This window comes from Sander vitreus, chromosome 2 (assembly GCF_031162955.1).
Source record: "Sander vitreus isolate 19-12246 chromosome 2, sanVit1, whole genome shotgun sequence".
Classification (NCBI taxonomy): Eukaryota; Metazoa; Chordata; class Actinopteri; order Perciformes; family Percidae; genus Sander; species Sander vitreus.
Genome location: NC_135856.1, coordinates 15193882 through 15213859, shown reverse-complemented (window position 1 = coordinate 15213859; position 19978 = coordinate 15193882). Strand labels below are relative to the sequence as shown.

The 19978-nt window shown below is 39.5% G+C and overlaps 1 protein-coding gene across 1 annotated transcript in view; it reads left to right on the top strand.

Annotated features, from left to right (window-relative positions):
• The window catches only part of LOC144536533 (sphingosine kinase 1-like), a 37944-nt gene extending 18621 nt beyond the window's left edge, over nucleotides 1–19323 (top strand). The window contains exons 2-5 of the mRNA XM_078279729.1: nucleotides 561–710; nucleotides 9709–9803; nucleotides 10923–11038; nucleotides 17647–19323. Of these exons, the coding sequence (XP_078135855.1) occupies nucleotides 561–710; nucleotides 9709–9803; nucleotides 10923–11038; nucleotides 17647–18517 (1232 nt within the window). The 3' untranslated portion in view covers nucleotides 18518–19323. The remainder of the gene's footprint in view (nucleotides 1–560; nucleotides 711–9708; nucleotides 9804–10922; nucleotides 11039–17646) is intronic.
• The last annotated feature ends 655 nt before the right edge of the window (nucleotides 19324–19978 follow it).

The following is a 19978-nucleotide window of genomic DNA, read 5'->3' as shown; positions in this document are numbered from 1 at the left end:
TGTGTGTGTGTGTGTGTGTGTGTGTGTGTGTAATATCAGTGTTACCCTCTGAAATCTGTTTGATCCCGAAGATGTTTTGAACACTAATTTGCACCAACCCTGCAGTTACAAATGTACCAAAGTGTCCATCTTTAGATCCAAGCAGTGTGGGATTGATTCTAAAGATGGACAAGTGTCCTAAGTGTGTAACTGACTTTTCTTTTCTTTTCTAAAGATGAGATGAAACTGCACAAGCAACATTGGATAAACATTAATGGCAGGTCATGGCTGCAGGATCTCTGTTGCATGTCATACAAACAAAAAACAAAAGTACTGCTAAAACTAGGACTGAAAATAGATAAGTTTGAGGTTAAGGTTTCCAAAGCTGAACAGGAGGCTGTTGTTGGATTCACACTGTGAAGAGTCTGTCCATTCACTGGGCTGTCACTCCAAATGTTCTAAATTTTTTTTAATAAAAATAGAAACTTTCCAGGCGACAGTGTCCTATATAGTAAGCGTGCTTTGATGTAAAAATATTGTTTGTTGTGGAGAATTGACCTTGTCTTTTTTGTCCTCTGCAGGGGCGTCGTTGAGCGTGTTGTCTCGTCCGAGCCGGATGATGCTGCTTATGAACCCGCAGAGCGGGAAAGGACAGGCGCTCACTCTCTACAACAACCACATCCAACGAATGCTCAACGAGGCGGGAGTCTCACACACTCTGGTCATCACCGGTGAGTTGGAGGCACAAGTACACACCACGCAGAGATATACACCACAGCATGAGAATATATATACGCACTCACACTCACGCACACACAGACACACACACATAATCATAGGCACAGCTCAGCAAGACCACAATAACAACACCATCACCTCCCTCCATGTGTCTCTCTCTCTCTCTGTCCCAGTAACCCTCCACTAGTTTAAATCCCCTTCGTGTTTTTATGCTTTCAACATCAACTGCCTCTGACCCATATGCATACAGATTTGTTATGCAATAAATTTGTGTGTACACTTAGCACAGTCACACATATGGATAAAGACAGGTCTATGATAAACACACATTCGCACAAAATCCCCTTTGGTCATGATTTGATTTAATACATGCATTCATAATCGTCACCATAATCTACACTGGGTGGTAGTGATTATATAGTGCAGTATTAGACTCACTCACTCATCCCATACTATATCATGCTCTCTGCCTGATCAGTTCAGTTATTCACTGAAGTTTTCTCTTGTCTTTTATTTTGAGTTTTACCAGATAAGATAAAAAAGATAACAGATAAAAAACATGTCTTTCATCACAGTGTGAGGCTCATAAACAGAGAAAAGAGGGCAGACATACAGAGGCATATGAGAATTCATCATCCTGGTACTGTGGTGTGGAAAACACGAAAATTGAGCTTATTGTGATTTCTGAGATGCACTTTTTGACAAGTTAATCCCAGAGAATAGATTTAATCCCCAAATCTATATCTAAATGTGAGAGCATGACTACTTAAAGAGAGATTTAAAACCATGGTGATAGGACCATCTCTTCGAACAAATACACTTCTAAAATAAAACTTTGACTCTAACCTCTCCCAAATAGCCCTGAATGATGCCTCCGTAGATAAGTATTGTGTTTTTTTTGTTTTTTGTGCAGTCTAGTAATTCCTCAACAATCCTAATTGAGCTCCATAGTATGAGAAACAATCCTATTTACATTTTTCACTGGAATCCAATAATCGATCTGCCTCAGCTGTGTTATAGCTGAAACCTGTAACTTTATTAATTAATAGTACATTATTACGTCCTTTGAATGTATTCACATTTACAATCTAAAGGCGCTCTCTGCTGTTGAGAAGTTTGAAACTGGTTTGTACTCAACATCTTGTGGAAAAGAACATCTGATCCATTTAATAAAAACGTATTAACATCTACTATGGTTGATTATTAATGGTGAAAAAACTCTGACCCTTTACACTTGCAAATAGTTGATTCCAAAATGATTTTCACAACCCAAACGTTTGCTTATTAACGGCTTGTTACAAAGATTTAACACAACAGACAGCTCTGTGCAAAAGGCTGTGCATCAGATGGTCTGAACATTTGATACCCAATTATGAACATGGAATTGTTTATTATAAGACTTAACAGTTACTATAACAGAGAGTCTACCTGATTAAACACACTGTAGAAGGAGGTAGATGGAGAGATGGTAGCTGCTGTCTAACTGTGCAAAGCTGATTAAATGATCAAACATAAAATGACACCTTTGAATTTAATGAGCCAGACCTGCTCCAGTGTTCAGATTGCTCATGTTTGAATGATTACTTCACATCTGCATGTGATCACACCATAGGCGTAATTTACAGGGGGGCTCAAAACTGGCCAGTGCAACCTCCTCAAATATCTAATAATAATTTCCTTTACATAAATAAAGACATTTGCACCATAACTTAATGCAGAAAAGGCACAAATATAGAAATTAGAAAAATTCACCAGAATGCAGGAAAGTGTTTGACGCTCAAGTTTGCTCAAAAGTAGAGCTATCAACCAGTTGCTTTTCAAGACAATGTAGTGGCATCTATCAGTTTTGCTGTCTGTATGGCACCTTTGCCTCCATCAAGCAAGATTTAAATTGATCCTTTACAAAACCCCGCCCCCCTTAGTTAACTGTTACTAAGTCTGTCAGACTTACAATTCTACCGCTACCGACACACCCAATTTGACCAATGAAAAAAATGTTTGCCCATAATGCTTGCTAAACGGCACATCTATACTTGTGTATCATTGCGTATGGCTTGAAGTCTCTTGTATGCGGTTGCTAACAAAAGTGGATTAACATTATTGGACCTTTGGCTGTGTGGCAGCTTTGTGCACTGCCAGGGGTGGAGGGCAGATGAAGGATTACTGCACTGCTGTGGATCCTTCTGCACTGCTGTGGGGGTCAGAGAGAGAGAGAGAGAGAGAGAGAGAGAGAGAGAGAGAGAGAGAGAGAGAAATAGTAAAGATATCCACTGAATCATCATGAAATGTCTGTCACACAGTATTAATTAAACGACCGCAACATGCTCGTCTTCCTCTAGGGCTCTGACTCATCTGCTCAATACAAATATTTATGATATTATTATATTTTTTCTTTTATGGCAACAATCCATGTGCTGTCTTAAAGAATGGCATGGTTCATTTATCAAGGTACAGCACAACCTGTTTTGGGGCTCCTTTCTGTGCCATGGCCCATGTAAGGATGTGGAAGAACTAACAAGGTGGACAGGAATCATTGAAAGAGCATAGATCCTACAAAATGGGGAAAAGAAGCTATCAATAAAGTAGTTTGAGACAACTTGGCAACTACAGCGGTGCCTCAAACCAGTATAAAGTAATAACATTTTGAGACACTGGACTATGGCTGGGCAATATATCGATATTATATCGATATATGGGGCTAGTCTTAAATTTTGGATATCGTAATATCCTGATATGACACAAGTGTTGTCTTTTCTTGGTTTTAAAAGAACACGCCGACTTATTGGGACTTTAGCTTATTCACCGTAACCCCCAGAGTTAGATAAGTCGATACATACCCTTCTCATCTCCGTGCGTGTTGTAACTCTATCCGACGGTTCCACCGGTAGCTTAGCCTAGCACAGATCCTGAAGTTAATCGGTTCCAACTAACCTACTGCTCCGAATAAGTGACAAAATAACGCCAACATGTTCCTATTTACATGTTGTGATTTGTAGAGTCACAGCATGTACAAATAACAAGGTCAAATGAGACACAGTCATCTTCTAACTGTATATAAACTGGGAACTATATTCTCAGAAAGGCGAAGCACTGCTACTCTCTGCTACTTGGGCGGAGTGATATGCTTTGCAGCACCTGAGAAGCCCCGAGCAGATCAGCAATGCTTCGCCTTTCTGAGAATATAGTTCCGAGTTTATATACGGTTAGAAGATGGCTGTGTCTCATGTGACCTTTTTATTTGTACACGCTGTGACTATACAAATCACAACATGTAAATAGGAACATGTTGGCGTTATTTTGTCACTTATTCGGAGCAGTAGGCTAGTTGGAACCAGTTACCTGCAGGTTCTGTGCTAGGCTAAGCTACCGGTGGAACCGTCGGACAGAGTTACAGCACGCACGGAGATGAGAAGGGTATGTATCGACTTATCTAACTCTGGGGGTTACGGTGAATACGCTAAAGTCCCAATAAGTCGGCGTGTTCCTTTTAAAGGCTGCATTACAGTAGAGTGATGTCATTTTCTGAACACACCAGACTGTTCTAGCTCTTTCATTATTTGTCTTTTACCCACATAGTTATTATTTCAACATAACTGATGATTATTTATCAAAAATCTCATTGTGTGCATATATTGTGAAAGCGCCAATTGTCAACCCTACAATATCGCCACAATATCGATATCGAGGTATTTGGTAAAAAATATCGGGATATTTGATTTTCTGCATATCGCCCAGCTCTACATTGGACCTTAAAATGCCAGAAGCCCTGTAATACAATTGATCAGACTCAGGCACAAACCTGGCTGCCCTGTGGTGCTTAAAGGAGCACTCTACCGACATGAAGATCAGTTTACTCATCACAGTGTTGTGATGATGATGAAAGCACGGGGAAGTTAAAAGATGGAAGCGTTAACCAGGCTGGGAAAGATGCTGTCTGTTTCTGTTTGCATCGTGGAAAACGTAGGTTCCAACGTTTTTGGTGCTTTACTCATACTAGGGATGAAATGTTAGGATTTCTCTGCCTGTCTTTGTTTTGTTATTTGTCTTATGCAAGTCCCCCCAATGTTTTGGTAGTACAAGACTAAACCTTTGGAGTACCCCTTTAGAGAATACCAGAGTAAAAATAGGCAAAATATTTCACATTCCTTTTCTATGACATTTTGACTTTGCTGTAAAAGTTTGGCTTGTTACTTCATATGATTGTAAACAGGCAGAAAAGATGAATCTACAGAATCTGAACAGCTGACTGCCTGTCCCATGTTTTGACTGATGTAAAGTATCGTTTTGTTCTCACATTAAAATCTTGCTGCAGTGTAAGTTTTGAAAAGTAAATCAATCGTGGATTTTGAGAGCCATCCCTATACTGCAGACAGTTTTTTCCACCATGACTCTGTGACCCAAAAGCAATCATTTTGAGGATTTTACTCATTTAATGTGGTTGTTACCACTTCATATAATTGCTGCTTGGTGTAGTTATTCTTTTCTAAACTGTTGCTCAATTTAGGCACTTTTTTTCCACTGGCAGACCACAAAAGAGTTCCAATGTTAAAACTCTTATTAGCTGGTCATGGTTCAGGCGTGGCTGAGGAAGTGTCTATCAGTGGTACAACCCATTCGGGTCTCTCTGGATCTGTGATGAGGAGTGTTTTTATTGCTGTCCGTCTAACTTCACACTGGGAAAAAATATAACGTTCATCACATGTTTTAGGACAGTGGGGTGAAAGTAGTTCTCTTTTGGTGATGAGTTTTGGTGGCATGAATTTAATGAGATTTAAGAAGGGACTGTTACAGTAAACTTTATAAGACTGCTTTTGTGAGTTGGGGAAATGAGGCTGAAACGTGTACATGTTTGACTGTACACTGTGACATGCTGTAAACAAAATATTTTGGTTATGCAAATATGACAAATACAGCCATGCTAAGCCTATTTAAAGGCATCTGATGTCCACTTAATGTACATTCTCTTCAGGATGTAAAAATGTCCCACCATAGGTGTGTGTGTGTGTGTGTGTGTGTGTGTGTGTGTGTGTGTGTGTGTGTGTGTGTGTGTGCAAATTTGTGTGTTCATCTGTTGCCTACGCCCTCAGGCCCCTCCCGGCAGCTGACTGAGCTGTAAGTGTTAAATACTGTTTTGTGCTGTTCAACTGTCACCACCTGCTGTCATTTATGTGGAGGAGTACTGCAGTTATTAGAATGTGCTGTTTGAAAAGAGCCGCAGATCGGATGTGTGTGACAGCAGTGTGGAGATGATACAAGGTTAGCATGAGGACAGAGCTTCTCCTCGTTACTTTGCATGCACTCAAACCATCCCGATGGAAGATTTGAAATATGATCACCTGAATCTGCCGCAGCTCCCCTCGGCTTCACGGAGCTTCACAACGAGTTTCATCTCATCCAAATAAATGATAATGTTGTGATATGATAATTGTTTGCTCTATAAATGTCAAAACATTGTAGAAAAAAACAACATTATAAATCATTGCAATTACTTATCAAATTAGCTGTAAATTCATTTTCTTTTGATCAATTAATAATTTCATTGTTTTTTGCTCCAGAAAGTTTAATAGCACACTCAACATTATCAATGTAGTAACCTCCTCGAGTGCCAAATATCTTTACCTCGTGCAAAATAAGACGAGGTTACAGTGTTGGTCAGAGAGATCCTCCAAATGCTTGTATAAATGTATACGTGTTGGAAGAAATACCATAATCCTAACAGTGATCTGCAGTTTTACTTATCCTCACAGGAGCTTACTCATCTTTGTATCCTTCTGAGAACATTTTGAAAAGATGCACCACAGTCCCTTTTCAGGCTGTGACCAGAGGCCAGTAGAGATCTGCATGACTGTAATGAGTTAGTCACAAAGAATCCACTGCCTCTACCCTGCCTCTAGAGAAACTCTTCCACACTCTCTCCTAAGTATCATCACAAGCAGCACTGTGAGACGTATCTCCATCACATATATATTTTTTCCCTCACTGTGTCATTTTGCCATTATCAATCTGTCTGACGAGGGGAGATGCATACTAAAGCTGCTCTCAGCTCTCCTCCCACCACACTGCAGTGTTCCTGCTCTACAGCTTTGTTGCTGATTGGGGCCTTTCAATCCTGTTTAGTTTACAGTGTCTGCATAGATAAGGAAATGTGATGTGACTGGACTGATAAGGAGGAATTGATTCCTTTATTCTGCAGAGTTTATTGAAGGGAAGAGGAGAGGCTGAGAAATCAGATACTTCTCCAGAGGGGGTGGGGGATAACTTTGCTGTATTTCTGTTGGGTAAATAAACACAACCGCGGCATTAAAAGGAAGAATAGGGTAGTTACATGGAAGAGACAAAAGAAGACAACTTATTTTTAGGTCCTTGAAATGTCAGAGAAAATCTGATGATTTTTGGGCTCATATAAAAGTAGAATCCTTTTCTAGACTTGTTGTCATTTAGTGTTTTTTCTCCCATCAAATGCAGTTCAGTGTTTCTCCTATTATAGCTGCCTCAACAAATATGTAAACTATGCAAAATATAATACTATACTGTTTATTGATTAGTGGCCTACTGTAGCTAATCCTTAGGGCGGACCTACTGTATCTTTCTGTCTAGGTTTGCTATAGCTGAAATGTCTTTGTTCGTTGGAATGATTAGGATGGCCACTTGTATGCTGCCCTGCTGTCTTACTATGTTATGATAGTTCAGCTGTCCATCAGGAACCTGTCAGTCTAAGGTTTTGTTGCCTAAACAACAAATTTCCTGTCTGAAAACCTGATGTTCTGGCTTAGTCCAGTCAAAAATATTAGCATCAGAAATATCTCGTAATCTCACAGATTGTGATTCCAGCACCGGGTTATCATTGGGCAAAAATATAATTTATGAAAAACAACTCTGTTGGAAGTTTTCCGCTTGTCATTGCAGCAGGGAGCTTTGCTGAGATAAACAACTATTTTTAGCAGCTTTACAGCCAATAATCAATGACTTCATGGTCCCTTTTTCTCATTCTCACACAGGTTGTGGTAGCAGCTCTGTAGATGTTTATGCCTTTAAGAAATGTATCAATGCTCCATGATGTTTTTTTTTCACAAAAACATGCCGTGTCTGCATATGATATTAAATAATATCAATATTAGGATGATGGCGGTTTTTAAAGTGAAAGAAATAAGAATGTGTGTGTGAAAGAGTGGAGAGACAGAAGGAAAAAGCTTCCATTGTTGCTGAGCAGAAAGAAGAGGAGAGAGTTGTGACAGCCCAGTGTGCTTCACTGACTTTGCTTGACACCTCACAGCATTCCTTCTGCCCTTTCACCTGCAGAATGAGGACAGGGAAACTGAGAGCGAGACAAAGACAGAGAGAGAGCTGCATCCCTTCACACACTTAACACTGAGAGGAATATTTAAAAACCTGACTACAAAGAAAACGTGAAAGTGTTAAGATGATGAGAATAACATTAAGATATTAAAATATTATGAGTGACAGGTTTAGTTAGACTTTCAAACGTCAATGGGATGAAGAAGTTACTGTCATTCCATAAATATGTTGAAAATAAGTTCAGTCACAGCTGTTCTCAAGTATCTTGTGCTCAGTGTCCAGTTCAAGTTCAGAAAAAAACTTAGTTGGAGAACAGTTTTCACTCGACTAAACAGCGTTAAAATCTAAGTTTTTTTAAATACACCTTACATGCAGTTGAGAGGTAAAGTTATGAACATTAAACTCTAGATGGTTTATCAGTTGTTCTATGGCCTTTAAAAACGCCATCCTAGCATGTGCCAGATCATTATAAACTCATGCTAAGATATCTGAATATCTGATCTGGCTCCTGCTTAATCTCACCTCCCCCAAAGTTCAGTCAATAGATAGAAAAGCACACATAGTGTGGTTTTGGATCCCTCAGACATTCTTGAGAAGGTTTCACTACAGTAAATTTGGTAACATTTTATTTGACGGGTCTGTAATTTCCTCATTTGTTTGTTGATTTTGAGTTTGTTAGGAAGGTTGGTTTGATTTTGAGTTTGGTAGAAAGGTCCCTGAAAAGGAAAACATTTTCCTTGAAACCAAGTAAAAAGCCCTTAATTGTTCCTTTATTTTTAGATACTTTATTCCTTGTATATGTTGAATTGTATGTTTGTCTGTAGACAGATTTTTTGCATGTTCAGCTGACCTGCTGTCCACTGAGTAGAAGACTCTGGGTTATACAAGCAGTTCATTAATAGAAAGTGTAGTAATTGAAGACTATCTTTATAATTAGTACCAAATTGCAAAGTCCTTTTCAGGAAACTTCTAGGAAATGAAAGACCCTAAAATGAAGCATTACTATAAAAGCCATGACACCCAGATAATATTGTTGAGGAAATGTTAAGAGTTAGTTCTGCCAAAATCCAACACTTGTGCTTTTCACATTTACTTTTCTATATTATTGTTTATATCCTTTTATGTTTTTCCATATTTAATTAGTCCTGTTATGTAGTTCTACAGACAATCTCCTAAAATGTTACTCTTGTGTTGTCCACCTTAAGAGGAAGCCCTCTCACTAAGGCCACACTTCATCACATGATTCAGCCTCAGATTAATTTGACAAAGTGCTCTCGGGTAATTTAGTTGTTCCAAACTAATTGGCAGCGTGGTCGACACTTCATTTAAGACCATATATCAGCTTTCCCTCCCACGGAGATACTTTAATTTGGCAACTGAAGAGAAAAAGGAAAGAAGATCGCGAGGAGGACTAGGACTCCTTGTTTACCTGAGCTCTTAATGCCAATGTCATGATTTAAATAAGACGTACGTATTAGTGTCATGTGTAACTAGAGCTGCTGAGATCAAACAACGGCGAAAAATGTCCTTGAGCGAGACACCGAATGTCTCTCACACCGCCATTAGAGCTGACCGTGACCTCTGACCTCTCTGTGGAGGGAGGAAGCTGACAGGACAAATTTCTCTTTTACTTTCTAGATTTCTTGTACAGGAAAGACACACCTACATATTTATGTGTGTATGTGTGCTTTGCAGAGAGGCAGAACCACGCCCGAGAGCTGGTGAAAGAGGCCGACCTGTCGCAGTGGGACGCTTTAGTCATCATGTCCGGAGATGGACTGCTGTTTGAGGTAAAGAGAGACACACAACATGCGTTCACTATATTCATGTCCACACACACATTGTGTGGCTTTACATTAGTGAAGGACACTAAAAGTCTACATTACACACTGCTGTCATCATAATAAACCTGCTGTTGTGTATCAAAATGAACATTATCAATTATAAAATGTTGCCCAATAGAAGTTCATCAGAGACAAATAGAGTGAATTTAGATGGGTTTCATCACTGAGCCCAGCCTCTGATGTCCTGACTGAATTCAAGCAGTCTTTGTAGTTGCTGTTATTGACATCACTGATTTATTTGATCACTATTGAGTCCATCTGAAATTCTCTAATACGCTATGATATACTAAACTCAAGCATTACATTACTTAAAACCTGGAAAAAGGAATACATATTAACAGGGATGAAACAATTGATTGATTAGTGAATGGACATAAAATGAATCAGCAACCGTTTTAATAATTTATTTTTATCATAAAAACTTTTGAAAACCATTCTCTGGTTCAAGCAGCTTTTTAGCATTTTATATAATTGTAAACTGAATATTTTGTATTTTAGACTGCTGGTCTAACTAAGACTTCGGGCATTTTAAATTTGTGGCATGTAATTTTAAATTTTTTTTGACATTTTATAGTTAACAATTAATCGATTAATCAAAATTGATTGAAATGATTGGCTGATTAACAGTAATGAAAGTAATTGTCATTGCAGCCTTACAAATATTGAATAGCCTTCTGTTAATGTGGTATAATCACTGCTAAAAGTTACAGACTAGTGGTTACAGTAGTCAGAGTGAAACCTCAAACAGGTTATATTTATTCACCCAGTGTGAGTAACGTGATATACTTGTTATTATTAGGGATGGTTAGAACTTTTTAATACTAGTTCAACTCAATACTAGTTTTAGAACTGAAACTTAACACATGCAGTCTAAAATTGTAAAAAAAAAAATATATATATATATATATATATATATACAGTATACTGTATATACATTATTTGAAAATAAGTACACAAGACTAAGAATCAGACACATTTAAGTCTATAGCATAAAGGCATAGAGGTTTGATACACAACCCTGTAATAGCACGCAGAAAACCTGATCAAAGCTGTATTTTCTGTCAGGTGATAAATGGTCTGCTGGAGAGACCAGACTGGGAGGAGGCCATCCGAACCCCGCTGGGTATTCTTCCTAGTGGATCAGGCAATGCCTTGGCTGCATCTATACATCACTACTCTGGGTGAGACACACACAAGAATCCTGTGTGGCTATGATATTGTTTCTCTCATGGCTGCACACAAGCACACACACACATCACTCTGGCTGGGTGAAGTGACTTAATTAATTTACTACGTGATTAATTTACTGTAGTAGAGCTTCAGCGATTAATCTATTGGTCGATCAACAGAATATTAATCGGCAACCATTAGTTAGTTTAAGTCACTTTTCAAGCAGAAATGCCAAACAGTTGCTGGTTCTAGCTTCCTAAATTTTGGGATTATTTTTGTCATGCATGATAGTAAAATCTGAATATTTTTGGATTTTTGACTGTTGGTCGAGTGGAGCAAGACATTTTGTAGACTGATAGACAGATTTTATAGAATGATTACTCAGTTAATCAAGAAAATTATGGGCAGATTAATCAATAACGAAAATAATAAGTAGTTGCAGCTCTTGACTGTAGATAAGAACATTAAAAGTGTTCAAGTTACATTCTAGCATTATTACTCTCTATCATGACTAACCTACAACTGAGAGCTCGACACAAACCAGTCTTACCAGTTGGGTAACATATTTGGGCCACATCATTCCAGGAGTACTATGATCATTTGCACGTCATAGTACATATATACTGCATGCAGGTAAATCTGGTTTAAACAAGACTACGCAATGGTGGAGTCAGTAGTTCTGATGGTGCCCAGTATATCAACTGTATAGAAATATAATAACGGGTATTTGTAATGTAGTGTAAATGCTCCAGACACAACTACTGTGTGAAGATGTAATGATTAAAACAATTAGAATTGTTTTGTTTTTTAGTACAGATATTAGATGTAGTATCCTTTTTAGACACACATAGGCCTGCCTTCTGGTGCTTTTCAGTGTAAAAACCACTTATCTCATCTATAAATTATTAATGACTCGCTCATTTGCCCGATTGTTTGGAGTTCATTCAGCCAGAACAAAGAACAGAAAGGAGTAGTTGATGGACAGAAGGAAAAGAGGAAAGAACAATAAGGGCAACAGATCAGATTCAGAGGTGGAGGAACTTCTGCTGTGTCTGAAAATCACTCCCTTGTTCATTCATTCACTATGTAAGGAATAATGTAGAGCGAGCCGGTCATTGCGAATTAGAACCCTGTAAATCAAAGTATTGGACATATTTAAATTTTGACTTGATGATGACACTAGTAGAAATGTCAGAGATCACCAAAGTCAGGAGTCATTCATTTTATACATGATAGAAGATTCCACGTAATATTTCCAAAATGGTCTAGACACCCCTGATAGATCAACGGTTTGTGGTGCAGGAAATGTTCTGTGCCAAAACTGTGTCATGGAATATTATATTATTTCACTACAAATTGACCTTTTTCTCTTAGTAGAGTGAAGGTAGTTGGTGTAGTGTCATGAAGACATTGCTTCTTGTGCTGCTGGCTATATACATTTTCCTGTGTTCTGTTGTTTGTGTTTTAAATACTCTGCCCTTTCTACTATGAAGTCACCTGGTGTCACTTGGGAAATTTTAAAACGTCATGAAGTGCTTTGAGGCACTTCCTTTTTAAGCTGCTCATAGTCTTTGTACATCACATTAAGCTTTGTCTTGCCCTTTTACTATTTTATTTTTTTTTGTAATCTGTCATTTGGTATTTCAGTGTTTTTTTTTCTTCCGTGTCCAGCAACCTTTATGTACTGTATTGTTTATTGTACTGCCTTTGTGCTGTAGTTTGGGACTTTTATTCTCAGTGAGATTACTAGCTAAATAAAGGATACATTAAATAAAGTCACAATGAAATTAAATGAAACAAAACCTTACACCGATGGTTCTGTCTTCACCAAAGAGCCACATTCATTCATCACTTCAACTGCATCTGCCAATCAGCTTCTCATCCAACAATGGTCTACCAGCCAGAGTGGCAGCAACAACGAGAGGAAGGAACCAGACTCTGTATTGTTTACTCTCCTCTCCCGGGGCATCCAGAAACTCTCTCTCTCTCTCTCTCTCTCTCTCTCTCTCTCTCTCTCTCTCTCTCTCTCTCTCTCTCTCTCTCACTCTCTCTCTCTGGTTGCTGCAGGCTGTCCTGCAGTGGCCCTGGCCAGAGTGTATTTGGTATTATTCCCAGCTGAATGTAGGGTTCACTGAGGCTATGTGGATCAAACGAGTGACCGCTAGAACGTATCTGTTATTATGCAATGCAGTGAACAGGTTTGCTGAGTGAGGGTTTAATGTGTTTCTGTACACAAACATAATGAGCACAAGCGGGAACATCATCTGAACGCTGACTGTTTCTGAAGTGACAGATGTGACACTTTGATGTGAGTGAGAGTCTCCCTCCCCTGGTCGTTCACAGATACTGCATAAACAAATCCATGGATTGGATCTGGAAATAAAAGGAGCTTATTTAAAATTCAACCTTCTTGAATAATGTTGAGTTTTTTTAAAACAGTGTTGAAATTAAAAAGTACTCCTCCAGCTGAAAATTGGCCCCTGTGACTGATGTATCGTTTTATATGACATTACAATTTTATAGTTGTAGCTGGTTGAGGAGGAGCCAGCGTTAATTACTTTATATACAGATAGTTAGTTAAATGGGGTAGTAAACAGGACACAACAAAATAAATAATTAGGCTACACAGATTTGTATTGATGTATAACCTGAGAAGATAAGAGAGGAACTAACTCTTGGAGGAACTCATAGACATCTGGAACATATGACAAGGGGCCCCAAATAGACTCTGACTTCTTGTAAAAGGTTTCCACTGGTTTAATATTTAACAGTGTCCTGTATTTTATAAGCTTGCCATACGTTTTTAGCCATGCTATCTGTCGGATGGATTGCCATAAAATTTGGTACCAACATCTATGTCCCCGAAAGGATGAATTGGGTTGATGTTTTGGTGATTCCAAAACTCATCTAGTGCCACCATCAGGTCAATGTTTCAGTTTGCCTAATACTTCTGACTTTATGACTAAACACTTGCAAAACATACAATGTTCCCATCAACCTCAGCTGTACTTGTACTTGCGTTGTGTGCTAATTAGCAAATGTTAGCATGCTAACAAACTAGAATAGATAGAGAACATGCTAACCATATTAGCATTATTATTGTGAGCATGTTAGCTGCTGATGTTAATATTTAGCTTAAAGAGCTGATGGCAAGGCTGTGTACTCTTATTGACGTAAATATTGTTATTTATTGACCTTTCTACCAGACAATGAGTAGAAATAACAGAGCCGTGGAAATGTAGATCAGACTATTTGGATAGCTGGACTGGTAAATAAATTCAGGATGATAAATATGGAGATATCTGCAGGGCCACTGCAAGTGAACTCCACTGAGACAACCAGTCATCCCTGTAATTGGCTGTGGTTGGTAACAGCAGGCAAATCTGTGTGTGTGTGTGTGTGTGTGTGTGTGTGTGTGTGTGTGTGTGTGTGTGTGTGTGTGTGTGTGTGTGTGTGTGTGTGTGTGTGTGTGTGTGTGTGTGTGTTAGGGCTGTTATCATGACCTTCCACCCCTGTCTCCATTCTCCCAGATGGGGTTGTCTTTGTTGTCTGACTGGCCTGTCATGTCTGAAGGCCCATAAGCTGATTCTGTCCCTCCAAGATTTTTCCCTGAGCCTCCTGGTTTATTGACCCCCCCCCCCCCCCCAACTTAACCTACTCCGTCACCCTCACCCCCACTCCCTTCATAGCTCCATGGGCCTCCACCCACCTCATCTTCCTCCTCTGTTTACGATCACACAAAAAGGTCAGCTACCCCAGTTTTGTATAACACTCGTCTTATGGTTTAATCCCCCAAACACAGCCTCGACCCACTTTCTAACCCAAAAATATTAAGTGCACCTTCTTGTTTATCTTATTTTTGAAGCTAGATTATTAACTGTGTCTCCTTCTAGAGGACTGCTCTAGGGCTGAACTGATTCGTCAATTTATTGTTTATTAACCCTCTAGAGTCAAGAGCTCCGCCGCTGTGATTCAGCAGGATGAAAATAAATGTCATGTTTTTAGATAAATTCATGAGTTTTTATCATACAAGCATGGCAAAAATATTGGCAGAAACCTTATATGAGTATTCAGCGAAAAGAGACATTACCCCTCCCACCATTGACTTTTGGTCACAAAACATTTTCTTTAGATTGCAAATTAGTTGTATAAAACAATGGAGCAGATGAAAGTGTTTGTGCTTGTTACATACCTAAGACTTCACTAAGACACACAATCACCTTAAGTGACCAAAACAGTTCGTCACAATGGGTAAGCACACTTCTAAAACTACTTTTATACAACTTGTTTATTTAGCAGTACTTTAAAAAGGAGTACAATCATGAAACACATTTCACTTAGATAGTATTGTAGGTGAACTTGTGCTTTATAGAAAACAGTCATGGTCCTTCGAAAATACTGCTTAGATTTGTTCAAATTGACAACAATATCAGAGCATGCCAAAATTATCTGTGTCTGAAAACAACCTAAAATGTGAGAATTTGCTGCTTTTCTTGGTTTATATCATTGTAAATGAAACGGGTTTTGGGCCGTTGATTGGACAAAATAGATTATGTAAACAATAATATATCTATTTTCTTAACCGAAAGTTAATAATCATTAGCTGAAGTCCTAGACTGGTGTCCATTTTGGATCTAGTGCAACTCTGCCCACTAAATGGCCTTTTGACCATGTAATTAGAGCTGCTGCTGCCTTAAATGGTGCTTACCCACTGCTAGTACCAGCCCTACTCGGCTCGTCTTGGCTCGACTCGACCGCGGTGCCCCGTCTTCCTTTTTCCATTGCAGATTTAGTACCGCCTCATGCGTGAGGCGAGCATGGCTGGTCGTCATAGCGATGCCAGAGAAAACTGCCGTGACCTAACGCGACACGCACACAGAACGTTGAAGGTGTGTTGTTTTTGATTCTGTTGCCACAGCCAGAACACACGTTTAGTTTCAAAAGAAGCTGGAGGCAGCAAAAACAACACCGCTGGCTAAACTATTTAAAAATGGCGGGTTCATTCAGGACATGGATGTATTAAGAGAACAGGACACCCCCGTCTGTCGCTTGAAATTAAGACGCAGTGATTAGTGATGATTCTCTCCGACCAATCAGTAATCTGCAGTCACCTTTTGGTATCGCCTCAGCTCGTTTGGAACCTCGATGGAGGTAATAGTAAATACTGTTGGCAGGTACCAGGGACTTTTTTTCATAATGGAAAACCAAAAAAGGCGAGTCAAGCTGGTACCATGTAAGGGAAAAACGCCATACGACAAGCTGTAAACACAACCTGTCTCCCGGTCAAGTGCATTCCGTCGGAAATATTGACCTAAAGCACCCTGGGCCTGAAGTGGAAGTAGTTCTGTGGTAGCTGTTGTTTTGTTTTGAAATCAAGCTTCACGTCGTTACTTTGTGCTGTTGCAGCAGAATGAACTAAAACATGTTAATCGAGCATCTTACAACAACTGTTGGTTGTTGGTTTCAGTACCATTACCAAAACAATGCTTTGCTTTTTTTGGTTTTGAAAACAATCTCGCCACAAAGTAGCTGTTTAGAGCTTTTGATCATAACACATGATCTTCATCAGCAGAGTTTGTGCAGTTGTCATTGCAGATGTTCACATTTTCAATTTTGAGCACTTAAATGACTTCTGCTCTCAGAAGAAAATGGAAATCTACAAATCCATCACAACTGTTGATGAAAATGATGTTAAGAAAAGTAAGAAAAGCTTAAAGGTGCACTAGGTAAGACTTATAAAACTACCTTTCTGTCATATTTGCTGAAACTGACCCTATGTTCCAGTAGAACTACATGAAGCAGGTAATAAAAAATAAAAAATCTGGCTCCTCTAGCACCACCTACAGCCTGTAGTGCGATTTGCAAAAATCCACTGCTCCCTGTTGAGATGCACCAATCAGGGCCAGGGGGGGTGTCTAACTGCGTGTCAATCACTGCTCAGGCACACGCATTTCATAGCGTCCTCCCCTTCCCTGCACACGAGCTGCAGATAGGTTTCCTCCCCTTCTCCCCTCTTCACACGCGCTCTATTGTGCACAGCTCTCCCTTGTGGGGGGAGGTGCTTAGGAGACCGTTTTGGGCTTTAGCAGAAAGGGGGGAGGGACTGAGAAGTTGTCGATGTTCAAATTTTTTGGCCAAGTCCTGGATCTTCACAATCCTACCTACGGCACCTTTAATACTTGACACGGTTTAATCAGTTAGTATTGAAGCTTGATTCTCAGCCCTGTTTATTAATTAACTAACCAGTTGTTTCATCATTTCTACCAGCTGTCTGTGCTTTCTGACTTTTTTCTTCTTAACAATACACCTTATCAACTTACCCAGTCACTCATATAAATAACCTTTTTATTAGCATTTATTTAACAAAGGACTGTCTTGAAACAAATTATCTCTCTAACAAGAGAGTTCTGTCCAAAACAATTGATTTCTTGATCAGACTGTTTTGAATGCCTGATAAGATGGCAATTTAAACTCCTTTCACATTTAATTCATATGAGCATATTTTCCAATCACTGTAGTTCAGATATCTCTTGAAGGCAGCTTGAAGACAGATTAGATCTCTGTGGTTAGATGCTTCCAGCTTTGCCCGTTGTGACTCTCTCCTACTTTGTTCCTCCAGAGCCCCGCCAGTGTTCAGTGAGGAGCTCCTTGTCAGCTGTGGTTTCCTGCTCTGTCAAAGACTTGTGGCCCGAATGGACCTGGTCTCCATCCATGTGGCCTCCAGCCCTCGTCTCTTCTCCTTCCTCTCGCTGGCCTGGGGCTTTGTGGCCGACGTCGACATAGAGAGCGAGAAGTACCGTCATGTCGGAGCTGCCAGGTTCACTATTGGCACGCTGGTGAGGCTGGCTTCTCTCCACGTCTACAAGGGAAAGCTGGCTTACCTGCCCGCCACAGAGGACTACAACAATGAGGAGAGTTTAGAAAATAACCAGGCACTGCATTGTAATAATCAGGCTTCCTCCTTGGCTCCGGCCTCTCGACCATCCAGTGACTCTCCCTGCCAGAACACTTTTCACAACTCCTGCCACTCCAACAACTCCCTCAAAGTGCGGAGAACAGAGAGCATGCCTTCTCGATGCGCTACCAAAGGCCCGTCTGACTCCCTCCTGCTGCCTCTTGACCAGCCGCTGCCCAGCGACTGGGTGGTGGTGCAGGAGGAAGACTTTGTCCTCATGCTGGCCATGTACCAGTCCCACCTGGCGGAGGACCTGCTGGCAGCCCCAGGCGCCACCTCGGATGACGGCTTCATCCATCTTATCTATGTCAGAGCGGGGATATCACGCGCCGCGCTGCTGAAGCTGTTCCTAGCTATGGAGAAGGGTGCACATCTGACTACTAACTGTCAGCATTTAGTGCACACTAAGGTACGGGCGCTCAGGCTGGAGCCACATTCACCCAAAGGGATAATAACAGTAGATGGAGAAATGGTAGAATATGGGCCGGTGCAAGCAGAGGTACACAGAGGCCTGGCGAAATTAATCACTGGATGAACAATCATCGCCACCAACTTTCATCTCTATAAAGGCCCAATAAACACATTTTAACATTTCAACTGAGACATGTCCAGAGCAATGAATGTAAGACTCATTCACTGTTATCTGCAACCTCATAGTCTCTCATCGGTACGTAGAAAACACGTTTCTGTAGACGATTATGCGATATTACGACTCAATGTTCAATATTAAATAAATAGGTAAGACATTATGAAATGAATAATCATATTAATTAATGCAGACAAGATACATAATATAATCATGAAATTGTAAAACAACCTAATACATGTTTTTTAATTGTTCTTTCATCCAGCTTCCTTTCAAAATAAGAACTTTAGGTTTTTTATTTTATTTTCCACATTTTTATTTATTTCACAACGCACTTTTTTGTGTCCATCAAGACAAACAGGGCAGAGTAAGCTATGTGATTGGACAGCCAAAAAGTTAATTACGAAACCTTCAAAAGTCGAAGTTGAGTCGAGTTGAAACAAGATATTTTTAATGGTGTGTACAAAAAAAACCTGCTGGAATAAAGTAAACAATGAATGCAGTTATTGTGAAAAGGAACAGGATAACATTTCACAATAATGCGCTGAGGTTTAAAAAAGTATTGAATTGTTATTATTATATTATTATTTTAATGCCTCTATTCATTTAATATTGAACACTTTGGGACTCCATAGCCACGGCTGAGCTTACTGTAGACAGACAGTTCATGATAAAGTGTATCTCAACTTGTTTATCGCTGCATGGAGAGGATTTCTTCTCTGTGCTGAAGCTGACCTAGCAACCTGAATTACAGCATCTTCAATGAGACTGTGTGCAGTATGAGACTGTGTGTGTGTGTGTGTGTGTGTGTGTGTGTGTGTGTGTGTGTGTGTGTGTGTGTGTGTGTGTTTAACAGAGGTGGTTGGGCTTTGTGACTGTTCATTGAAAACAGAGAGCCTCAAACACTCAATTAAGGCAACATAGCAAGCAATATAAGTAAGTATGTTATTTACTATTAATATTTAATTTGAAGAGAGAAGAGATCTGAAATATTTAATGATAACAGAAACAAAAAACCTGGTTGGGAAATACATTCACAATAATATTACCATCATTCATGTAGTCCTGGTGGTGGATTCATTTGTAGTTCATCGCCATTTTGAGTCTTGAATAATGTTTCTCATTTCTTGTTTTGCTTCTTCTGGTCTCAATATATGTGCTTTTCCATTTAAAAAGATTTTTTCAACAACTAATAATTGTTTTTTAAATAGAACAGGTTTTGAAATTTCGGTTGCTGACATTTTTGCCTACAAATCAATGGGGGTAAATGGAGTTTCGTTTTTTGTGCTCAAAGCTTTGAAAAGTCAACAGACTTCACTGTCAGTAGTATATCGGGTCTGTTTCAGTAGAAAGTAGTTCCAGTAAAATCTGTTCACAGTGAGCTCTGTGGATTATCCAGAGTAACCAAAG